The sequence below is a fragment of the Nematolebias whitei genome, chromosome 1 (assembly GCF_014905685.2).
Source record: "Nematolebias whitei isolate Nwh7 chromosome 1, NemWhi1, whole genome shotgun sequence".
Lineage (NCBI taxonomy): Eukaryota > Metazoa > Chordata > Actinopteri > Cyprinodontiformes > Rivulidae > Nematolebias > Nematolebias whitei.
The window spans coordinates 42,951,640-42,967,927 of record NC_056498.1 but is presented as its reverse complement, the minus strand read 5'-3'; the positions used below and the strand labels follow the sequence as shown (position 1 = coordinate 42,967,927).

Sequence of the window (16,288 nt, the reverse complement as noted above, 5' to 3'; positions counted from 1 at the left end):
ACTGCTGCTTAGTTGTTGGGTGGAGCTGGGATTTTTGAACTTGGTTCATCGACCAGCTGATGGTCACCCATTGTCTATAAGGGCAATCTTTTGTAGCTGGTGATGTTCTGCAGGCATTTCCAGACAGTTGGTGGTTCACTGATCAACATCAGACTGCACAACTTGCTCGAGTAGTTCTTCTTAGCCGTTCAGATTCTTCTGTGCACTGTGTTCCTTGCTTTATTGTACAGCACTCAGTCTTCATTCCTGTATACCTGTACAGTACCCCCTTCTTCTTCTTCTGAAGATGTTTAACTCTGTTGAAGATCCGCAGAATGATGAAAACTGTCTGTGTAATTCACAAGCACTCAGTTCATGTTGGGATGACTCTGTTACTTGAATCTTGAGACAAATGAACTGGTTTTCTGTCCTCTGTGTCTTCCAGCTTTCTGTCAGCTGATTGGACGCCTCCATCATGCTCCGCCCCCTGCTCCTCCTGTTCGCTCTGACAGCAGTGCCAGGTAAGAAGAGTTTATAAAGTGTTTCCAGTAAGAGCTGATGAGAAGAGAGAAGCTGCTGCAGGTTCAGGACACATGAAGACATTTAGCTGCTGTTTTACTCCTTCATCAAGTCAGACTGTTGTTCAAAGAGCTGACAGACTTCTCTCATGTCTCTGTGTCTGCAGGCGCTGCTGGACTGACCTTTACTGATGACAGAGAGTTCAACATCAGCTCCTGTCCCATCACGTACTTTGGACAGACGTACGACCGAGTCTACGTGAGTCAAGTGAAACTCGTTTGATTTACTGGAACTCTTTAGTCTCCATCTCGCACACACAGATGACTCAGACATGTAGTAATGTTGTGTTTCTGGGTTCTGCAGGTGAACGTATCAATGGCCCACTTTGTGGCTTGTTTTGATGGTTTTTATGACCCTGCTACCAGTAAAGACTGTGTAGTGGGACCAAAGCCAGATGTAACAACAGAGCAAGAAATTGTGACTTCGTCCATGATTCTTCAGCTGCTGATTGGTGCCAAGTTCAACTGCTATGTGAGCTTTGCTTTGGGCAACAATGTAAGTGTTGTTTGTGTTTGGTGCGTCATTAAACATTTTAAACATTAAAGAACATGACAACAGCATGCAGCAGGATGCTAAAGGACTCTGTAAAGCTAAAGTCTACACATGTGTAGTGTGCAAATATCTTCAGCCAGTGTTTTTCTTTGCTTTGTTTTTATATTAATTTATAATGGGTTTTTTTCCACGTTTATTACATTTTAATAGAGATAAACATCACTGTTTTTCAAATCAACCACATGCTGAAAGATTGTTTACTCTTTGCAGTTTGCAATTTATCTGGTGAACATGGGAACACAAACTGTTGTGGGTTTACACTCCAATGTTCAGGGGACAACTGTAAGTATGTTGGTGATTTGAGTTGATAATAAATCACTTCAATCATTTAACATCTGATTTAGTTATCCCATAAATATTTTGTTTTTCTATGTTTTAACATTTCATGATTTGTAGAAGTTACAGTTTTGTCAGTTTTCATTAAATCAGACTTCAGTGGTGTCTGCTCTGTGGTCATAACACGGTTTGTTGTTTTGTAGACGACTGATGTCATGGTAAATGGGATTGTACACCGTACACTGAGTGTTACAAACTCCATGGCTAATGGACAATACTATGCCTTCGAAAAAGCCAATAGCTGCAGATACAAAGGTCAGTAAATCTCTGGATCCAAACTGTTTTTAGTGAACAGATGATAAAATACTGAGAAATGTGAGTTTGTAAACTAACAGAGGCCTTACTTTGTTTCTCAGGTGAGGTGTATGAAACTGCTACAACAACAGTTATTAGTTCAACCTGTGAAACCATCATCTGCAACGCCACTGCATCCCTCCATGTCACCACCTGCGGACCCATGGAGACATGTCTCGGCAACAACATGTAACTACGTCCCCTTTTTATTCACAAGACAGAGCAGTGATCAGGAGGAATTGTAGCTTTTCTCTGTTTCACTGGAACTCCAATCTGTTTGGCTGAAAGCTTTTTTTGTGAAAGAGCTCCAATCTGTTTGACAGAAAGCTTTTATTGTGAAGGAACAGTAAGAAGTGTTGGGTCTGTGAGCTCCGCTCAAAATTCAGGGTCATCCAGGTTTTTATGTCTTTAAGACATGCTTGTAGTCTAAGTAGCTGATTGGATTCATTGGGTTTAATGGACAAATATAACTGTGTATCATCAGCATAACAATGAAAGCTTATCCCATGCTGTTTAATAACATTACATAATGGAAGTATATACAAGGTAAAGCGTATTAGTCCAAGCACTGAACCCTGAGGAACTCCATGACTAACTTTGGTGTATGATGAAGATTCATTTGTTGTTATTCATTATTTACATTTACAAATTGGAATCCATCAGATGGTTTAAACCATTTTAGAGCTGTTCCTGTAATCCCAACATCATATTCAAGCCTCTGTAGTAAAATATTGTGATCAACTGTATCAAATGCAGCACTGAGGTCTAACAGGACCAGTAGAGACACAAGTCCATTGTCTGAGGCCATGAGAATATCATTAGTTACTTTGACCAGTGCAGATTCAGTGCTGTGGTGAGCTCTAAACTCTGACTGAAACTCTTCCCCTGCAGATGTTCACGTAACTGACCTGCAACTATTTTCTCTAGAATTCTTTAGATTAAAGTTAGATTAGAGATAGGTCTATAGTTGGCCTGAATTCATGAGTCACGGTTATGTTTCTTAAGGAAAGATTTAATTACAGCAATCTTAAAGCTCTGTGGTACATAACCATTTATTATAGACAAATTAAGCAGATCCAAGACGTGGTTATTAATGAAGGGAAATACGTCTTTAAACAGTCTGGTTGGAATGGGATCTAGCAGACATGTGATGGTTTAGATAAAGATATTATTTTTGACAATTCAGAGAGCTCAAAAGGACAAAAACAATCCAAACATAAATCAGGTTTTAGTGACATTTTTAAAGTTGCCTCATATGACACAGAACCGGAGGTGATAGTAGGAAGGAGCTGCAGTTCATGATGTTTGTTTCTCTCCATTAGGTGTGCCATCACCACTACTCAACCACCCACAACCACTACTACTACTCCTCCACCCACTACCACCTCTGCCATGCCCCTCCCAGTGCACTCCATCTGCACTGTGACAGGCCCCTCTGTCATCGACTTCAACAGCCAGCTGGGCTTTGTAAAGGATCAGTGCTCCTACAATATGCTGACGGGTGAAGGAATCTCTGTGGTGGTCAATTTCCTGGAGCGTCGTCTTACAGATGTGAGCTTTCCTGACAGTGTGTTGATGAAAGTGGACGGGGCGGACATCCTCCTGAAGCAAGGCGGCAGAGTTCTGGTGAGTCTGAGTGGACTTGGATCCAGAATGTGTCCTGTCATGTTTCCTCTCAGTGACATTAAGCAGCAGCTCTCTGATGCTGCTGAACTCAGTGGTTGTTGCTGTGAAAACAGCCTGTTTGTGTGTTTGACATGTTGACCTCAGGGTTTCCTCCACTTTGTCTCTCTGCCATGCAGCTGAACAACTCACCACTGAACCTGGACAGCTCCCCTCAGGTGGTTAATGATGTGGAGATCTCTAAGGACAACACTGGAGTCACTGCCAGGGTGCAGATCAAGAACTTGTTCATGACTATCTTCTTTGACGGCATCACCGTACAGATCCTAATGGAAGGTACAGACAATCCAGTATAAGGTTGTTGAGGAATGTAAACTCTGCTGTGTTCATCCTGGTGGTCCTGTTGATGCTGATGTGACTCTCGTTCTGTTCTGAACCGGTCCAGGATCTACTGGATCACCTCCAACAGGTCTGTGTGAAGACTCCAGCAGTGAAGCGAGGCTCCCTGGCTGCAGCTCCACGAGGTAAGAGCTCCTCACTGACTGCTGCTCTGCTGCTGCTGGATGAATGGACTGCAGAGAAACTCTGGATGAACGAGCAAACAGTCCTGACCTTGTTGTGTGTCGCCCCCCAGCTGTGTTCCACAGTATGACTACGCTGAAGATAAGATCTGCCCCAACAACACAGACAGGTGAGCACATCCAACCAGAAACACCTGTCTGTGTTCTCACTGGCTGTTAGTTCTAGATGAGCAGCACACATGGACTATGACCGCCCCAAACATTGTTGTTTTACTGTATTTGTGTTTGATGCTTTTTAATAATGACTGATTTCATACATTACATTTTGTTCAGCGCTTCGGTCAATGAACTTTAAAAAACTGACTTGACTTGATTTATCACCTCCCAGCTGCTTCCACCTGAACAAGGCACCCTTCACCTCCTGTGACATCAACCCAAATCCCTACTTTGAAGCCTGCACAGACACTTTGTCCAGGTATCCTGCAGTGGACGGCCTCAAGTGTCAGTTCCTGGAGGCCTACGCCAGAGCCTGCAGCCTGAAGTCCAACATCACACTGAAGGGCTGGAGGTCCAAGACTGAGTGTCGTAAGTCCTGCTTCACTCCACCATCTGTTCTAAAGAGATCACGTGTTGGTGTCTGGCATTTGCATTCTCTGTCATCTGGGTGGATCTAGGAGAAAACGTTAACTCCTGTAGCATTGAAAGACACATTGGCAAAAAGGAAACTATATTGCCGACATTTGACGTTCATTCTTGTACTGTAAAAATGTGAGCGAAGAAGGGGTTTGTTGGCTCAGCTTTAATGGTTCACGAAAATATCCAGTCTGTCATGTAGTCGCTCATTTAGACAGTTAAAGTTGCCGTCATTAGGGACCAACCTAAACTTCTCATTAAAATTGTGATTTACATAAGTGGTAAAGGAAAACAACAAGGTAGAATCACTTGGTCGTATTTCAACGTCTTGTAACTCATACAGAGCTTCAAAGGTGTTTCTACTAAAAGTATTGTAACGTGCTGCTGTGTGTTGCTCCTCCCCCTTTCCAAACTTTTTGTACATGCACCCAAAAAATGGCAGGAATAGTAAGCATGGGACACAGCAGACGCAATAGATAACTAAGATTAGCAAACACCGCTTTAACTGAGCGGCTGTGGCTGAGTGGTTAGAGCAGTCGTTCGCCAAGTTGGGGGTTTGATTCCACCAGCAGCCACTTCTGAAGTGTCCCTGGGCAAGACACGGAACCCCTCATTGTCTATGATATGTGTCCCATCAGTGTATGATGTGATGAAGCTATGATTATTCTTTGTAGAGATCTAGTATAGAGCTGTATGAATGGGTGAATGAGGCACAGATTGTTGTAAAGAGCTTTGAGTATCGATCAGATAGAAAGGAGCTGTATGAGTACAGTCCGTTTACCATTTCTCTATTTTAACGTATATTAAGCTTAACTGGTGTGGTAGTAGGTGAGAGTCATGCACTTCACTGTCTGTGAGTATAAAAAATTGTGCATGTTCTGTCCATACAGAATACAATAATCTAGAACTTTATGTTCAAAATGTATTTCTAACAACTGTAATTGTTACTTTGCTGTACTTTAATTCTGAGGTTGTTGGTTTGAGCCCGGGTTGCATCAGGAAGGGCATCTGGCGTAAAACAATTGCCAAATGGTTGTTGCGAGTTTGCTCGCTGTGGCAACCCCTGAATACGAGAGCACCAAAACTGTAACTTTACCACAGATCTCTTTGTTTTAACTTTGGCATTATTTAATGGAGTCAACCCCGTCTTTCCTTTAGAAACCTATATCACAAACCACTGGACTGATCTCAACAAAACGCTCAAAACACAATCGTTTGGTGTACGTCTACTTCTATTATTATTTTTTTACCCTTTATTTATCCAGGTCGTCTCATTGAGGCACAAGAACTCATTTTCAAGAGAGACCTGTTTAGGGAGCACATGGTGGGGGTTAAGGGCCTTGCTCAGGGGCCCAGAGTGGGGCAAAGGAGGGTGGAGGCAGGTGTGGGTGTTTCACCTTTTCCACTCACATTTTAATGTTGACGGTACTGGGAGTTGAACCTGCGACTTTCCGATCACAGGCCCATCTTCTAACCTCTGCGCCACCACTCCCCATGTGATGGGGTGATGATTGATTGATGGACACTGTCCACTGAGTGTCAGGCCCATCAAAATATTCTGAATGTATTTCTACTCATGTTTTCAGACTAACATACCAGTGTGTTCCTCTGCAGACCACCATGCAGCCTCCTGTTACAACACAACCTGCAGCGATCATGAGTTCTGTGCTGAGAAGTCGTATGGAGAAACTCGGTGCTTCTGTCGGGCCAATTTTGCCTGCGAACTCAAGAACAGTTTTGCTTATGGTAAGACAGTGGTGGCAACAGCACGACATCAGGGCTGAATTATTGGAGGAAAACTTCTAACTGTGATTTTTCTCTCAACATTGTGACGTTCAGGTCATCCACCGGTCTGCGAGAAGCACCATGCTTCTCTAACTTTGTACAACTGTCTCTTGGAGGAAGAAAACATTGACTACACCTCCCTACAGCTCAACGACCCGACCTGCAGAGGTCGTTTTAACGAGACAGACCATACGGTGACTTTCACCTTCAAAAGTGACACCTGTGGAACAGAGATCATAGTGAGTGGTCTTCATCAGAGCTTTATTCTGTAGAAGCAGCCAAATGTCCTCCAGCTAACTGAGTTAAATGACCCATTTAGTAACAAGGGTTCTTATATTTCACTTGGCAGAACAACGGCAGCAGCATCATCTACCAGAACACCATCATGAACCAGAACGTCACTGATATCATCACCCGCCAAGACATGGTCATGATTGACATTTCCTGCTACCAAACCCAGCCGGACATCCTGACAAAGGCCTTCACAGTCATTGATAGGTGTGTGTGGTTACTCTTCTCATTTTCTTTGAAACACTGTCTTTTTATAGTTCTGACATTTGCAAACGTTTTCCTGGCACTCCTGTCAGTAGAGATGTGAGCTGTGCAAAAATGCTGAAAATGGAGAAAATTAGGATCCAGATGTACAATTGTTGTGCATATCATGAACATGCATCTCAAATTGTTTTGTTCCTATTTTAGTGGCTTCCTTCTTTCAAGATTTTTTAATTATTACTGGATAAGTTTCATGATGCTATGAATACATGACCATTGTGAAAATAGAACATGGTTATAAACCTGCCCTAAGTCCACTGTTTCTGTCTCCTCTGTGATGGTCATTGTGACCAAAATTACTATGACCCTCTAAGTGTTTTGCACACCACCTGACAATACCTCCAGTCTGGATCCCCAGTTCCTCCTCTCAAACTAAGCACAACCTGGGACTGTCCTGCTGTCCTTGTCTAAGTTGCCAGATTTTATATTTAACAAATTATATATCTATAAAAGAAAAATATGTGTCCTGTCTGCAGCTCATATACTGGCATCGTGGTACCAGGACCTTGGAATTACACTCTGAGCATAAGGGCCTACATTGATGATGGTTGCAACAAACTTGTGGACTCGGATACACCAATACGGCTGAACCAACAGGTCTGGGTGAAACTGAGCACTAAGTGGCTGGATGGAGATGTGCTCTCCCTGGTGACCGACCATTGCTGGGCGACCGACGAGCCATCACCTTTTGCAGCACGGAGTTACGACCTGGTCAGAAATGGGTGAGTCTACCAGAGATCCATTCACCAATGGGCTTTCTGACCCTCTGATCTGATTACTGAACAAAGGCTGTTTCCTGTTTGTGAGCAGCTGTCCCGCAGACTCGTCGGTCATAACAAGGGAAAATGGAAAAGGAACCTTCAACTCCTTCGCTTTCAACATGTTTGAGTTCTCACGAGGCTCCAACAAAATCTACCTGCACTGCCAAGTTCACCTGTGTGTGAAGACCAAGGAAAACTGTGCACCGGTACGCCTCGCTGTCCAACACCACAGAGCTCTGAATCTGACTGAGAAAGGCATATTCTGCTTTGATTTAAATGATAAAGTAAAAATAAAAAAATCAACAATCCGATTGGGGCAGCACGTAGCGCAGTTGGTAGAGCTGCTGCCTCTCAGCGAGCCGGTTGCTCTGGTTCAAATCCAAGTCCGGGGGTCTTTCTGGGTGGAGTTTGCATGTTCTCTCCATGCTGCGTAGGCTTTCTCTGGATACTCCAGTTTCCTCCCACAGACCAAAAACATGCATGTTAGACTGACTGGAAACTCTAAATTGTCCCTAGGTGAGAGAGAGAATGGTTGTTTGTTTTGTTTGTCTCTGTGTGTCCCTGTGATGGACTGGAGACCTGTCCAGGTGTCCCCCGCCCCTCACACAGTGATAGCTGGACATGGGCACCAGTGACCTCTGTGACCCAAAAAGGAAGAAGCGGGTAAAGAGGATGGATGTATGGATGGATGGATGGCTGGATGGCTGGATGGCTGGATTTGATTTTTATTTTTCAGTTTCTAAAGGCTTGAAAACAAAAACCATTTGACTGACCAACCAGAATGGTTCTGACACACAAGACCAGATGTTTGCTCTCAGCAGCTTCAGTTCATTTACAAGGATCAGTATTTGTCCTCTGAAGTCTGGACTTTATTTCTGTCTCTTTGTTTTCCAGATGTGTCCCGGTAAACGAAGACGTAGATCTGTCAGGTCTCGTTATGAATCTCCTGGCTTGATCAGCATGGGCTGGACTAGTTAGGTAAGACACAGCTCTGCTGCTTCTACTTTGATTTATTCTGGTGCATGTAACATTTACGTAATATTTTAAAAACAATGTTTTTCCAAGGTGGAATAAATAAATAAAATACAACTTCAAAGATTCCTGACATAATTACGTGCACAATATAGGCTCTTTAGTGGATTTTCTCTGATTGACACGGTATTAAAATTGGACTTCTAGCTCTAACATGTCTCTAAACTGCCACTAATGTTTGGGTCAATGTCCTTTAACAAATGTCACCTGGACCTCATGTCTTCTCATCCCCATCACTGTGCTGCTGCTAGAAACCTGGCTGGTATCTGAGCACTCCTCTTCTTGGCTGAACTGGTAGAGCAGGGGCATCAAATTCACTTATAAAAGGGGCCCAAAATTAACCCCCTTTTCAAACTACGGGACAATTTCAGAATCTACATTAATTCAAGTTAGGTACCCTGATGCATGCTCAATAATCCAGGTAGAAAAATCTAAAAAAGTTAAATCTGGTCCTCTGGACAAGTTAGGTACCTAACATTATTTTCTTGGTCACAGGTTCCTCAACAAGAGTGTGACTGTTCTCATTTGACGTTCTCTGTTGCACTTTTGACTTCATAATCAAAAATGACTGAAAACATTCAAGCGATAAAAGTATTTTACATCTAAAGTATCATCTTGGGGGCTAGATTAGATGTCAATGAGGTGTGGCCCCCGGGCCTTGAGTTTGACATGGGGGTGGTAGAGTTTATGTGAAGCAGGTCTGGTGCACTGGACTGGAGTTACACCTTGACAGTCAGATGAGCAGACAAGATGAAGACGTTACAGGTGTTTGACTGAAACAACAGACATACTTTTTAGAGAACACACTAACTTTGATCCTGGTAGGATCTTGGAGGTTGTCTTGAAACAGCAGTGAAGGCTACCTGTGGGACAGATCTGGCTGGCAGGCTGTAGACTGAGGAAGTCCTCTGGATGGGGGACAAAACATTTCTCACTTAAAGAAACTGATCCAGATGAAAGGATTTAATCTTTCTGTTGTTTTTAACTTTGATCTTGTCTTTTCAGGTGATTTCAACGGTGACCGGACTGACTGACAGGCTGAAGACCTCCATGATGACCACGGACCTTTGACCGGTCCTGATTCAGAACCAGATTATATTTAACTTTTTTATCAAAGCACGGTGAAGTTTAATCAAAGGGACAATGTTGTTAATATGAATTTCATCATTGTAGCTATAATTGAGTGGATTAAGGTTATTTAATGTTTAGTTGTAAGTTATTTTTTATTTGGATGTTATGTTGAACTTTAACAGATTTTTATTATTTAGAGTTTATCTGCACCAATCAGCTCTTCGAAACGTACATCAATGTTAGAAAATGAACTGTTTATTTGATTCCTGTATGTATGGACATTGTTTTTAACAGCATAATAAAAAGCATTAAAATAATTGTTCTCCAGTCTGTATTTGTTTTGCTACATTGACCTTCACATTGTAAGGTCTGTGAACCCAGCTCAGATCTTCCTGTAGAGTTTAAATGCTCTCTTTTTGCTCGTTGGGGCTGTGGACCTTTGTAGGTTCCACCTTCAACCAACAGAGGTTTGAACACGTTTCAATCCGCCCACCCCGCCACCATGACTTCCACAAGGACTTGTTTTGGTTTAGCATCTTGAATGAAGTTATGATGCTGACTTTGTGACCCGCTGATGAAACCTGAGCCCACTTGTTCCCTCATGTTTATTGATGGGAAATTTTTGCTCAAGGGTTATGGATGTTTTTAACTATTATGCCTGAGAATGTTAACTTTGCCCATGAACCGTATGTTGGGATTAGTAGAAAGCTGGACGAGGAGCTGCTGAAGCTGCAGCCATACAGTTGTCACTCCAAGGACACCTCCAAGTCTGTGAGCTCGGCTGAGCTGATAAGAGCATAAAAACAAGCTTCACATACGACTCTCAGCAGACTCTCCTGACTGGTTGTCATGTGTGTATGTGTGTAGTACTGGGTGTATGTGTGTATGTAACCTGTTCTGAAAATCTGACCAGGCAAGTAAATACCAGTTAAAAATCTTCTGCTGTCGAGTGTGTTTCCTTTTGAGTAAGTAAGATTAAAAGAGAACATTTTTCTTCAACATTTTAGTCATTCAATTGCCATCTCCAACATCTGACCTTGGAACACCAGGCTTGGACCTGAATCCATGCACAGAGGAGTTTTGATCTCTGAACTGAATGTCCTCAGGCTGAGTTGCCAGTTTTAGTGAGGCCAAGTCTGCTGGAGAGTTGGGAAAGGTGACAGAAGTCTGACCAGAGACAAGCCACACTCACTGAGGTTAATGAGCTGAATTTATTCAGTATGGTGTATGGAAGTCACAGAGGGACTTTCAGTTTTATGTCAGTTTAACGGACGTCCGTCAGTTCCGGTAAGATGGCGCCCGTGTACATGGCTTTCAATCCACCTCTGCTGATGGTGTTCGGATAATTTTTGTTTTTTGCATTTCACATCTGTGACATCAACTCTCTGCTGGTGTATGACAGACAACAACTTTTGGATCTTTGTTTTTCTGTCACTGAAGTCGCTTATTTTGACCATTACCAGCGTACCTCTGGACCCCCCCTCCTCCCCCCCTGCTGGCAGACGTGCCAGCTTACCTTCGCTGCGCTCCTCACCTCCCTGCCCGGAGATCTTGCTTCAGACGCCTGGGAAAACGTACTGGTCAGCTGGTGAAGCTGAAACCTCTGCGCGCTGCATCTTCCTCTTCAGCTGGCGGTCATGGGCGGTCATCTTTAAACTCAGGGATTATTTGCCCTTCTACTTCTCCAGTGGGGGCCGGGTTTTTCTTTGTAGCTAAAAAAAGATAAGTCTCTATGGCCCTGCATTGATTATAGAGGGTTAAATCAAATCACCATTAAAAATAAATACCCGTTGCCTTTGATTGACTCCATCCACGAACAGCTGCATCAAGCCAAGATCTTCTCTAAACTTGACCTCCGCAATGTCTATCACCTCGTTTGTATCAAAAGGGGGTACGAGTGGGAAAACTGCATTTAAAACACCCTTGGGTCATTTTGAATATTTGGTCATGCCCTTTGGTCTGACTAATGCACTTGCAGTTTTTCAAACGCTTGTAAATGATGTTTTAAGAGACTTTTTGAATGTATTTGTGTTTGTGTACTTGGATGATATAATGATTTATTCTCAAGATGAAGAGGAACATGTCCATCATATAGATCTGTTTTCCAGAGACTATACGAAAATCAGCTGTTCGTTAAAGCAGAAAAATGTGAATTTCATGTCAAGTCTGTGTCTTTTCTTGGATTCATTTTTGAAGGAGGACAGTATCGTGCTGACCCAGAGAAAACCAAGGCAGTGGTGGAGTGGCCAACACCGGAAACTCGCAAGTAGCTACAACGATGATTTATGGGCTTCGCCAATTTTTGCAGGAGGTTTATAAAGAACTACAGCAGGATTACTGCCCCCCTCACTCAGCTGACCTCCACCCTTCGGACTTTTAAATGGACCCAGGACGCGGACACTGCGTTTGGTGAGCTAAAGAGATTTTTCTCCTCTACCCCCATTCTATGCCACGCTGACCCCACCAAACAGTTTATTTTGGAAGTGGATGCCACTGATACAGGCGTGGGAGCCGTGTTATCTCAGAGTTCACCCAAGGACAACAAGGTGCACCCGTGTGCGTTTTTCTTCCGATGTCTTTCTCCAGCAGAACAAAACTATGACGTCAGCAACCGTGAACTTCTTGCAGTTAAGTTGGCCTTGTAAGAGTGGCAGCACTGGCTTGAGGGCACCGAAACACCATTTCTCATCTGGACAGACCACAAGAATCTCATTTACCTCTGAGACTCTAAGGGATTAAATCCCAGGCAAGCCAGATGGTCCTTGTTTTTTACCCGATTTAATTTTGTTTTGACTTACAGACCTGGCTCCAAGAATGTGAAGCCCAACGCTCTCTCCCACCAGTTTTCCCCTCCTGAAGATTGTGACCAGGAGGAGAACATTCTACCCTCATCCTGTGTCGTTGGGTCCCTCACATGGACCATCGAGAAGGACATCTTGGAAGCCCAGAAGATAGAACCGGACCCTGGAACGGGTCCTGCTGGAACTTTGTTTGTTCCCACTACCATAAAGACTAAGGTACTCCACTGGTTACACACTCACAAACTGTCTTGCCACCCGGGAGTCACATGCATGCTGTCTTTGGCCAAGAGACACTTCTGGTGGCCATCCATGGCAGACAACTTCAAGGAATATGTGGTTGCCTGCCCCACGTGTGCCAGGCATAAGAACAGTAATCAACCACCTGCTGGCAAACTACTACCTCTACCCACCCCTAGTCGACCCTGGTCCCACATCTCCCTGGACTTTTTAACTGGCCTTCCCCCCTCGGAGGGTACTACTGTTATTCTAACTGTCAGCACATTTTGTTCCCCTGCCAAAGCTCCCCTCGGCCTTTGAGACTGCACAACTGCTGGTCCAACACGTGTTCCGGGTTCACGGCATCCCTTCAGATGTGGTCTCTGACAGAAGACCCCAATTCATATCTCAGGTATGGAAAACCTTTTGCAACTGTTTAGGGCCTTCTGTCAGCCTGATGTCAGGCTACCATACCCCGTCAAATGGCCAGGCCGAGCGTGCCAATCAGGAGCTGGAGGTCGCCCTCAGATGTGTGGTGGAGGACAACCCGTCCACATGGAGCCAACACTTGGTATGGATTGAGTACGCACACAACACACACACTTCTTCAGCCACTGGCATGTCCCCGTTTGAGGCCTCTTTAGGCTACTCTCCCCCCTTGTTCCCTAGTTAAAAGCTTGACGTGGCAGTTCCATCTGTTCAACACCATTTTAGAAGGTGTTGTAAGGTCTGGCAACAAACAAAGACTGCCCTCCTCCACACAGCAACCCAAAATAAGAAGATTGCAGATCGCCACTGATCAGCAGCTCCCACCTACCAGGTTGGACAAAAGGTTTGGCTGTCCACTCAAAACATTCACCTGAAAGACACCCCCCACAAGCTGGCCCCCCGCCTTATTGGTCCATTCCCCATCACACGCTTAATCAACCCCACTGCCGTCAGACTTCAATTGCCAGCTTCTATGAGGATTCATCCTACTTTCCACGTGTCACAACTGAAGCCTGTACCGAGAGCCCACTGTGCCCTTCCTCCGACCTCCCTCCGCCTCCCTGTCTCATTGACAATCATCCTGCCTTTATGGTCCGCTGTAATCTGGATGTGAGACGCCGGGGTCGGGGGTTCCATTACTTGGTCGATTGGGAGGAGTACGGCCCCGAGGAACGCTCTTGGATTCCAAGGTCTTTTATCCTAGACCCAAGTCTCATCACCACGTTCTTCAAGGACCACCAGGAGAAACGCGTCAGATAGCCAGGAGGCGATGCTTGAGGGGGAGGATATGTAGGAGTTCTGTCCTGCCTTCTTCCTTCCTCCACTCAGGACACTTAATTGGCAGCAGCTGCAGCACATCAACTCTTCATGCAGGAGGAGTATAAGAAGCCACAGAGACCATGCAGCAGGCGCTGGGACATCCACTACCAACGGTAGAGTTCCAAAAAAGTTCAATCTGGTCCTCTGGACATTCAAAAAAACAAAAAACAAAACAAAGCAAAAAAATGTAGAAACGTTTCATCTCTCATCCGAGAGACTTCCTCAGTCTGAGGAGCTATATTCAGCTCAGTCTCTTAAATAGCACCGTCTCAGAGTGGATCAACCAGTTTTGCTGCTGACAACCAAAACCAGCTGATCACATGCTCAAGAAGGACCATCAGCCTAACAATGGATCAATAGCACACTGATGGCTGTTTACTGTTCACAGAGGGTTGAGTGATACTAGCAATCACAGCATTGTAAGAGGGGGACAGTTGAACCCGGAGGCCTCCACCCCTGTTTAACGATGGACGGTTTATTTTCACAAAGATTGCCTCCTTTACTCCTCTCTCAAACCATCGTTCCTCTCTGTCCAGGATGTGAACATCTTCATCCCTGAAAGAGTGACCTCTGACCTGGAGATGAGTGTAGACCGCAGAGTCCTGGCCTGATGATGTTGATCTTCTGTGCTGGGCCATCCTTTTGGCCAGTGGCTGTTTTATTTCCCCGATGTAAGACTGATCACAGCCCTCCTGACACTGAACAGCATACACAACATTGCTCTGTTTGTGCCGGGGGACTGGATCTTTGGGATGAACCAGTCTTTGCCGTAATATATTTTGGAGTTTAAAAGCCACTGGGACGTTATGTTTAGAAAATAATCTACTGATGTTGGAAGGTGGTGGTTTGGCAAGACTGAGCTGAATACAGCACCTCATGTTAGGATTTGTGGTCAGGAGCGAACCCAGAGTGCAGAACAAGAACTCAACTCGGCAGAAATACAAAAATAGGAATTTAATGATAAATAAAAGGTACAAAATAACAAGCTGACGGGGCAGCAAAACTTACATGAACATAGGAAGGAGGCACGGGAAACTCAAGGAACCAGGAAGACTCAGGGGGAACACAGGAGACCCAACGAGTACGATGCGACAACGAACAAGACAGAACAGATGGCTTATATACAGGAACAAGACAAGACGTGATAACAAACAGCTGGGATGAGACACGGGTGGCACTAATGGAACTAATGAGGGAGCACGAGGGAACACAGACACAAACCGGGCCACAGAAAGGTACCATCCTTACAGTACCCCCCCCCCCTCAAGGACGCCTCCAGGTGTCCCCAAAAAACCCCCCTCCCGAAGGACTTGGGCGGGTGGAGGGCAGCACTGCAAGGGTGGAGGGCCCAAGGAAAACACGAGGACCAGAGAAAAAACACGAGGGAACACAAAGGATTTGGATGGTCAAGGGATCGTCCCTAAGAGTCATTGTTCCGGCGGGCGGCCGGGAGGCTGTCCACCAAACCGGGCCAGGTCAGGGGGGCGGCCGGGAGGCCGTCCAAAACACAGAACCAGAGGGAACGCGGCTTGCGACAAGGAGACCCGGGGAGCTGCAGCATGCGACGGAGAGACCTGGGGAGCTGCAGCATGCGACGGAGAGACCTGGAGAGCTGCAGCATGCGACTGAGAGTCCTGGAGAGCTGCAGCATGCGACGGAGAGTCCTGGAGAGCTGCAGCAGACGGCGTGGAAGTCTGGAGAGCTGCAGCAGATGCCATGGAAGCCTGGAGAGCTGCAGCGGACGGGGTGGAAGCCTGGAGAGCTGCAGCGGACAGCGTGGAAGCCTGGAGAGCTGCAGCAGGCGGCGTGGAAGCCTGGAGAGCTGCAGCAGACGGCGTGGAAGCCTGGAGAGCTGCAGCAGACGGCATGGGAGCCTGGAGAGCTGCAGCAGACGGCGTGGGAGCCTGGAGAGCTGCAGCAGACGGCGGAGAGGCCTGGAGCTCTGCAGCAGACGGCGGAGAGGCCTGGAGCTCTGCAGGAGCAGGAACTTCTGCGGCAGGAACGGAGTCTTCTGCGTCAGGAATGGAAACTGGAATGGAACCCTCTGCGGCAGGAATGGAGTCTTTTGCGGCAGGAACGGAAACTGGAACGGAACCCTCTGTGGCAGGAACGGAGTCTTCTGTGGCAGGAACGGAAACTGGAACGGAACCCTCTGCGGCAGGAACGGAGTCTTCTGCGGCAGGAACGGAAACTGGAATGGAACCCTCTGTGGCAGGAACGGAGTCCTCTGCGGCAGGAAAGGAAA

At 45.5% G+C, this 16,288-nt stretch overlaps 1 protein-coding gene across 1 annotated transcript; it reads left to right on the top strand.

Moving 5' to 3' along the window:
• Nucleotides 1-454: 454 nt before the first annotated feature.
• On the top strand, nt 455-9,718 carry LOC119419012. The gene is made up of 16 exons (XM_037686344.1): nt 455-500; nt 665-756; nt 862-1,053; nt 1,590-1,701; nt 1,803-1,929; nt 3,063-3,366; nt 3,543-3,699; nt 3,809-3,887; nt 3,998-4,054; nt 4,273-4,478; nt 6,144-6,263; nt 6,357-6,541; nt 6,652-6,800; nt 7,331-7,576; nt 7,665-7,821; nt 9,653-9,718. Exons 1-16 carry the CDS (start codon nt 455-457, stop codon nt 9,716-9,718), a joined length of 2,295 nt encoding a protein of 764 aa, XP_037542272.1.
• The last annotated feature ends 6,570 nt before the right edge of the window (nt 9,719-16,288 follow it).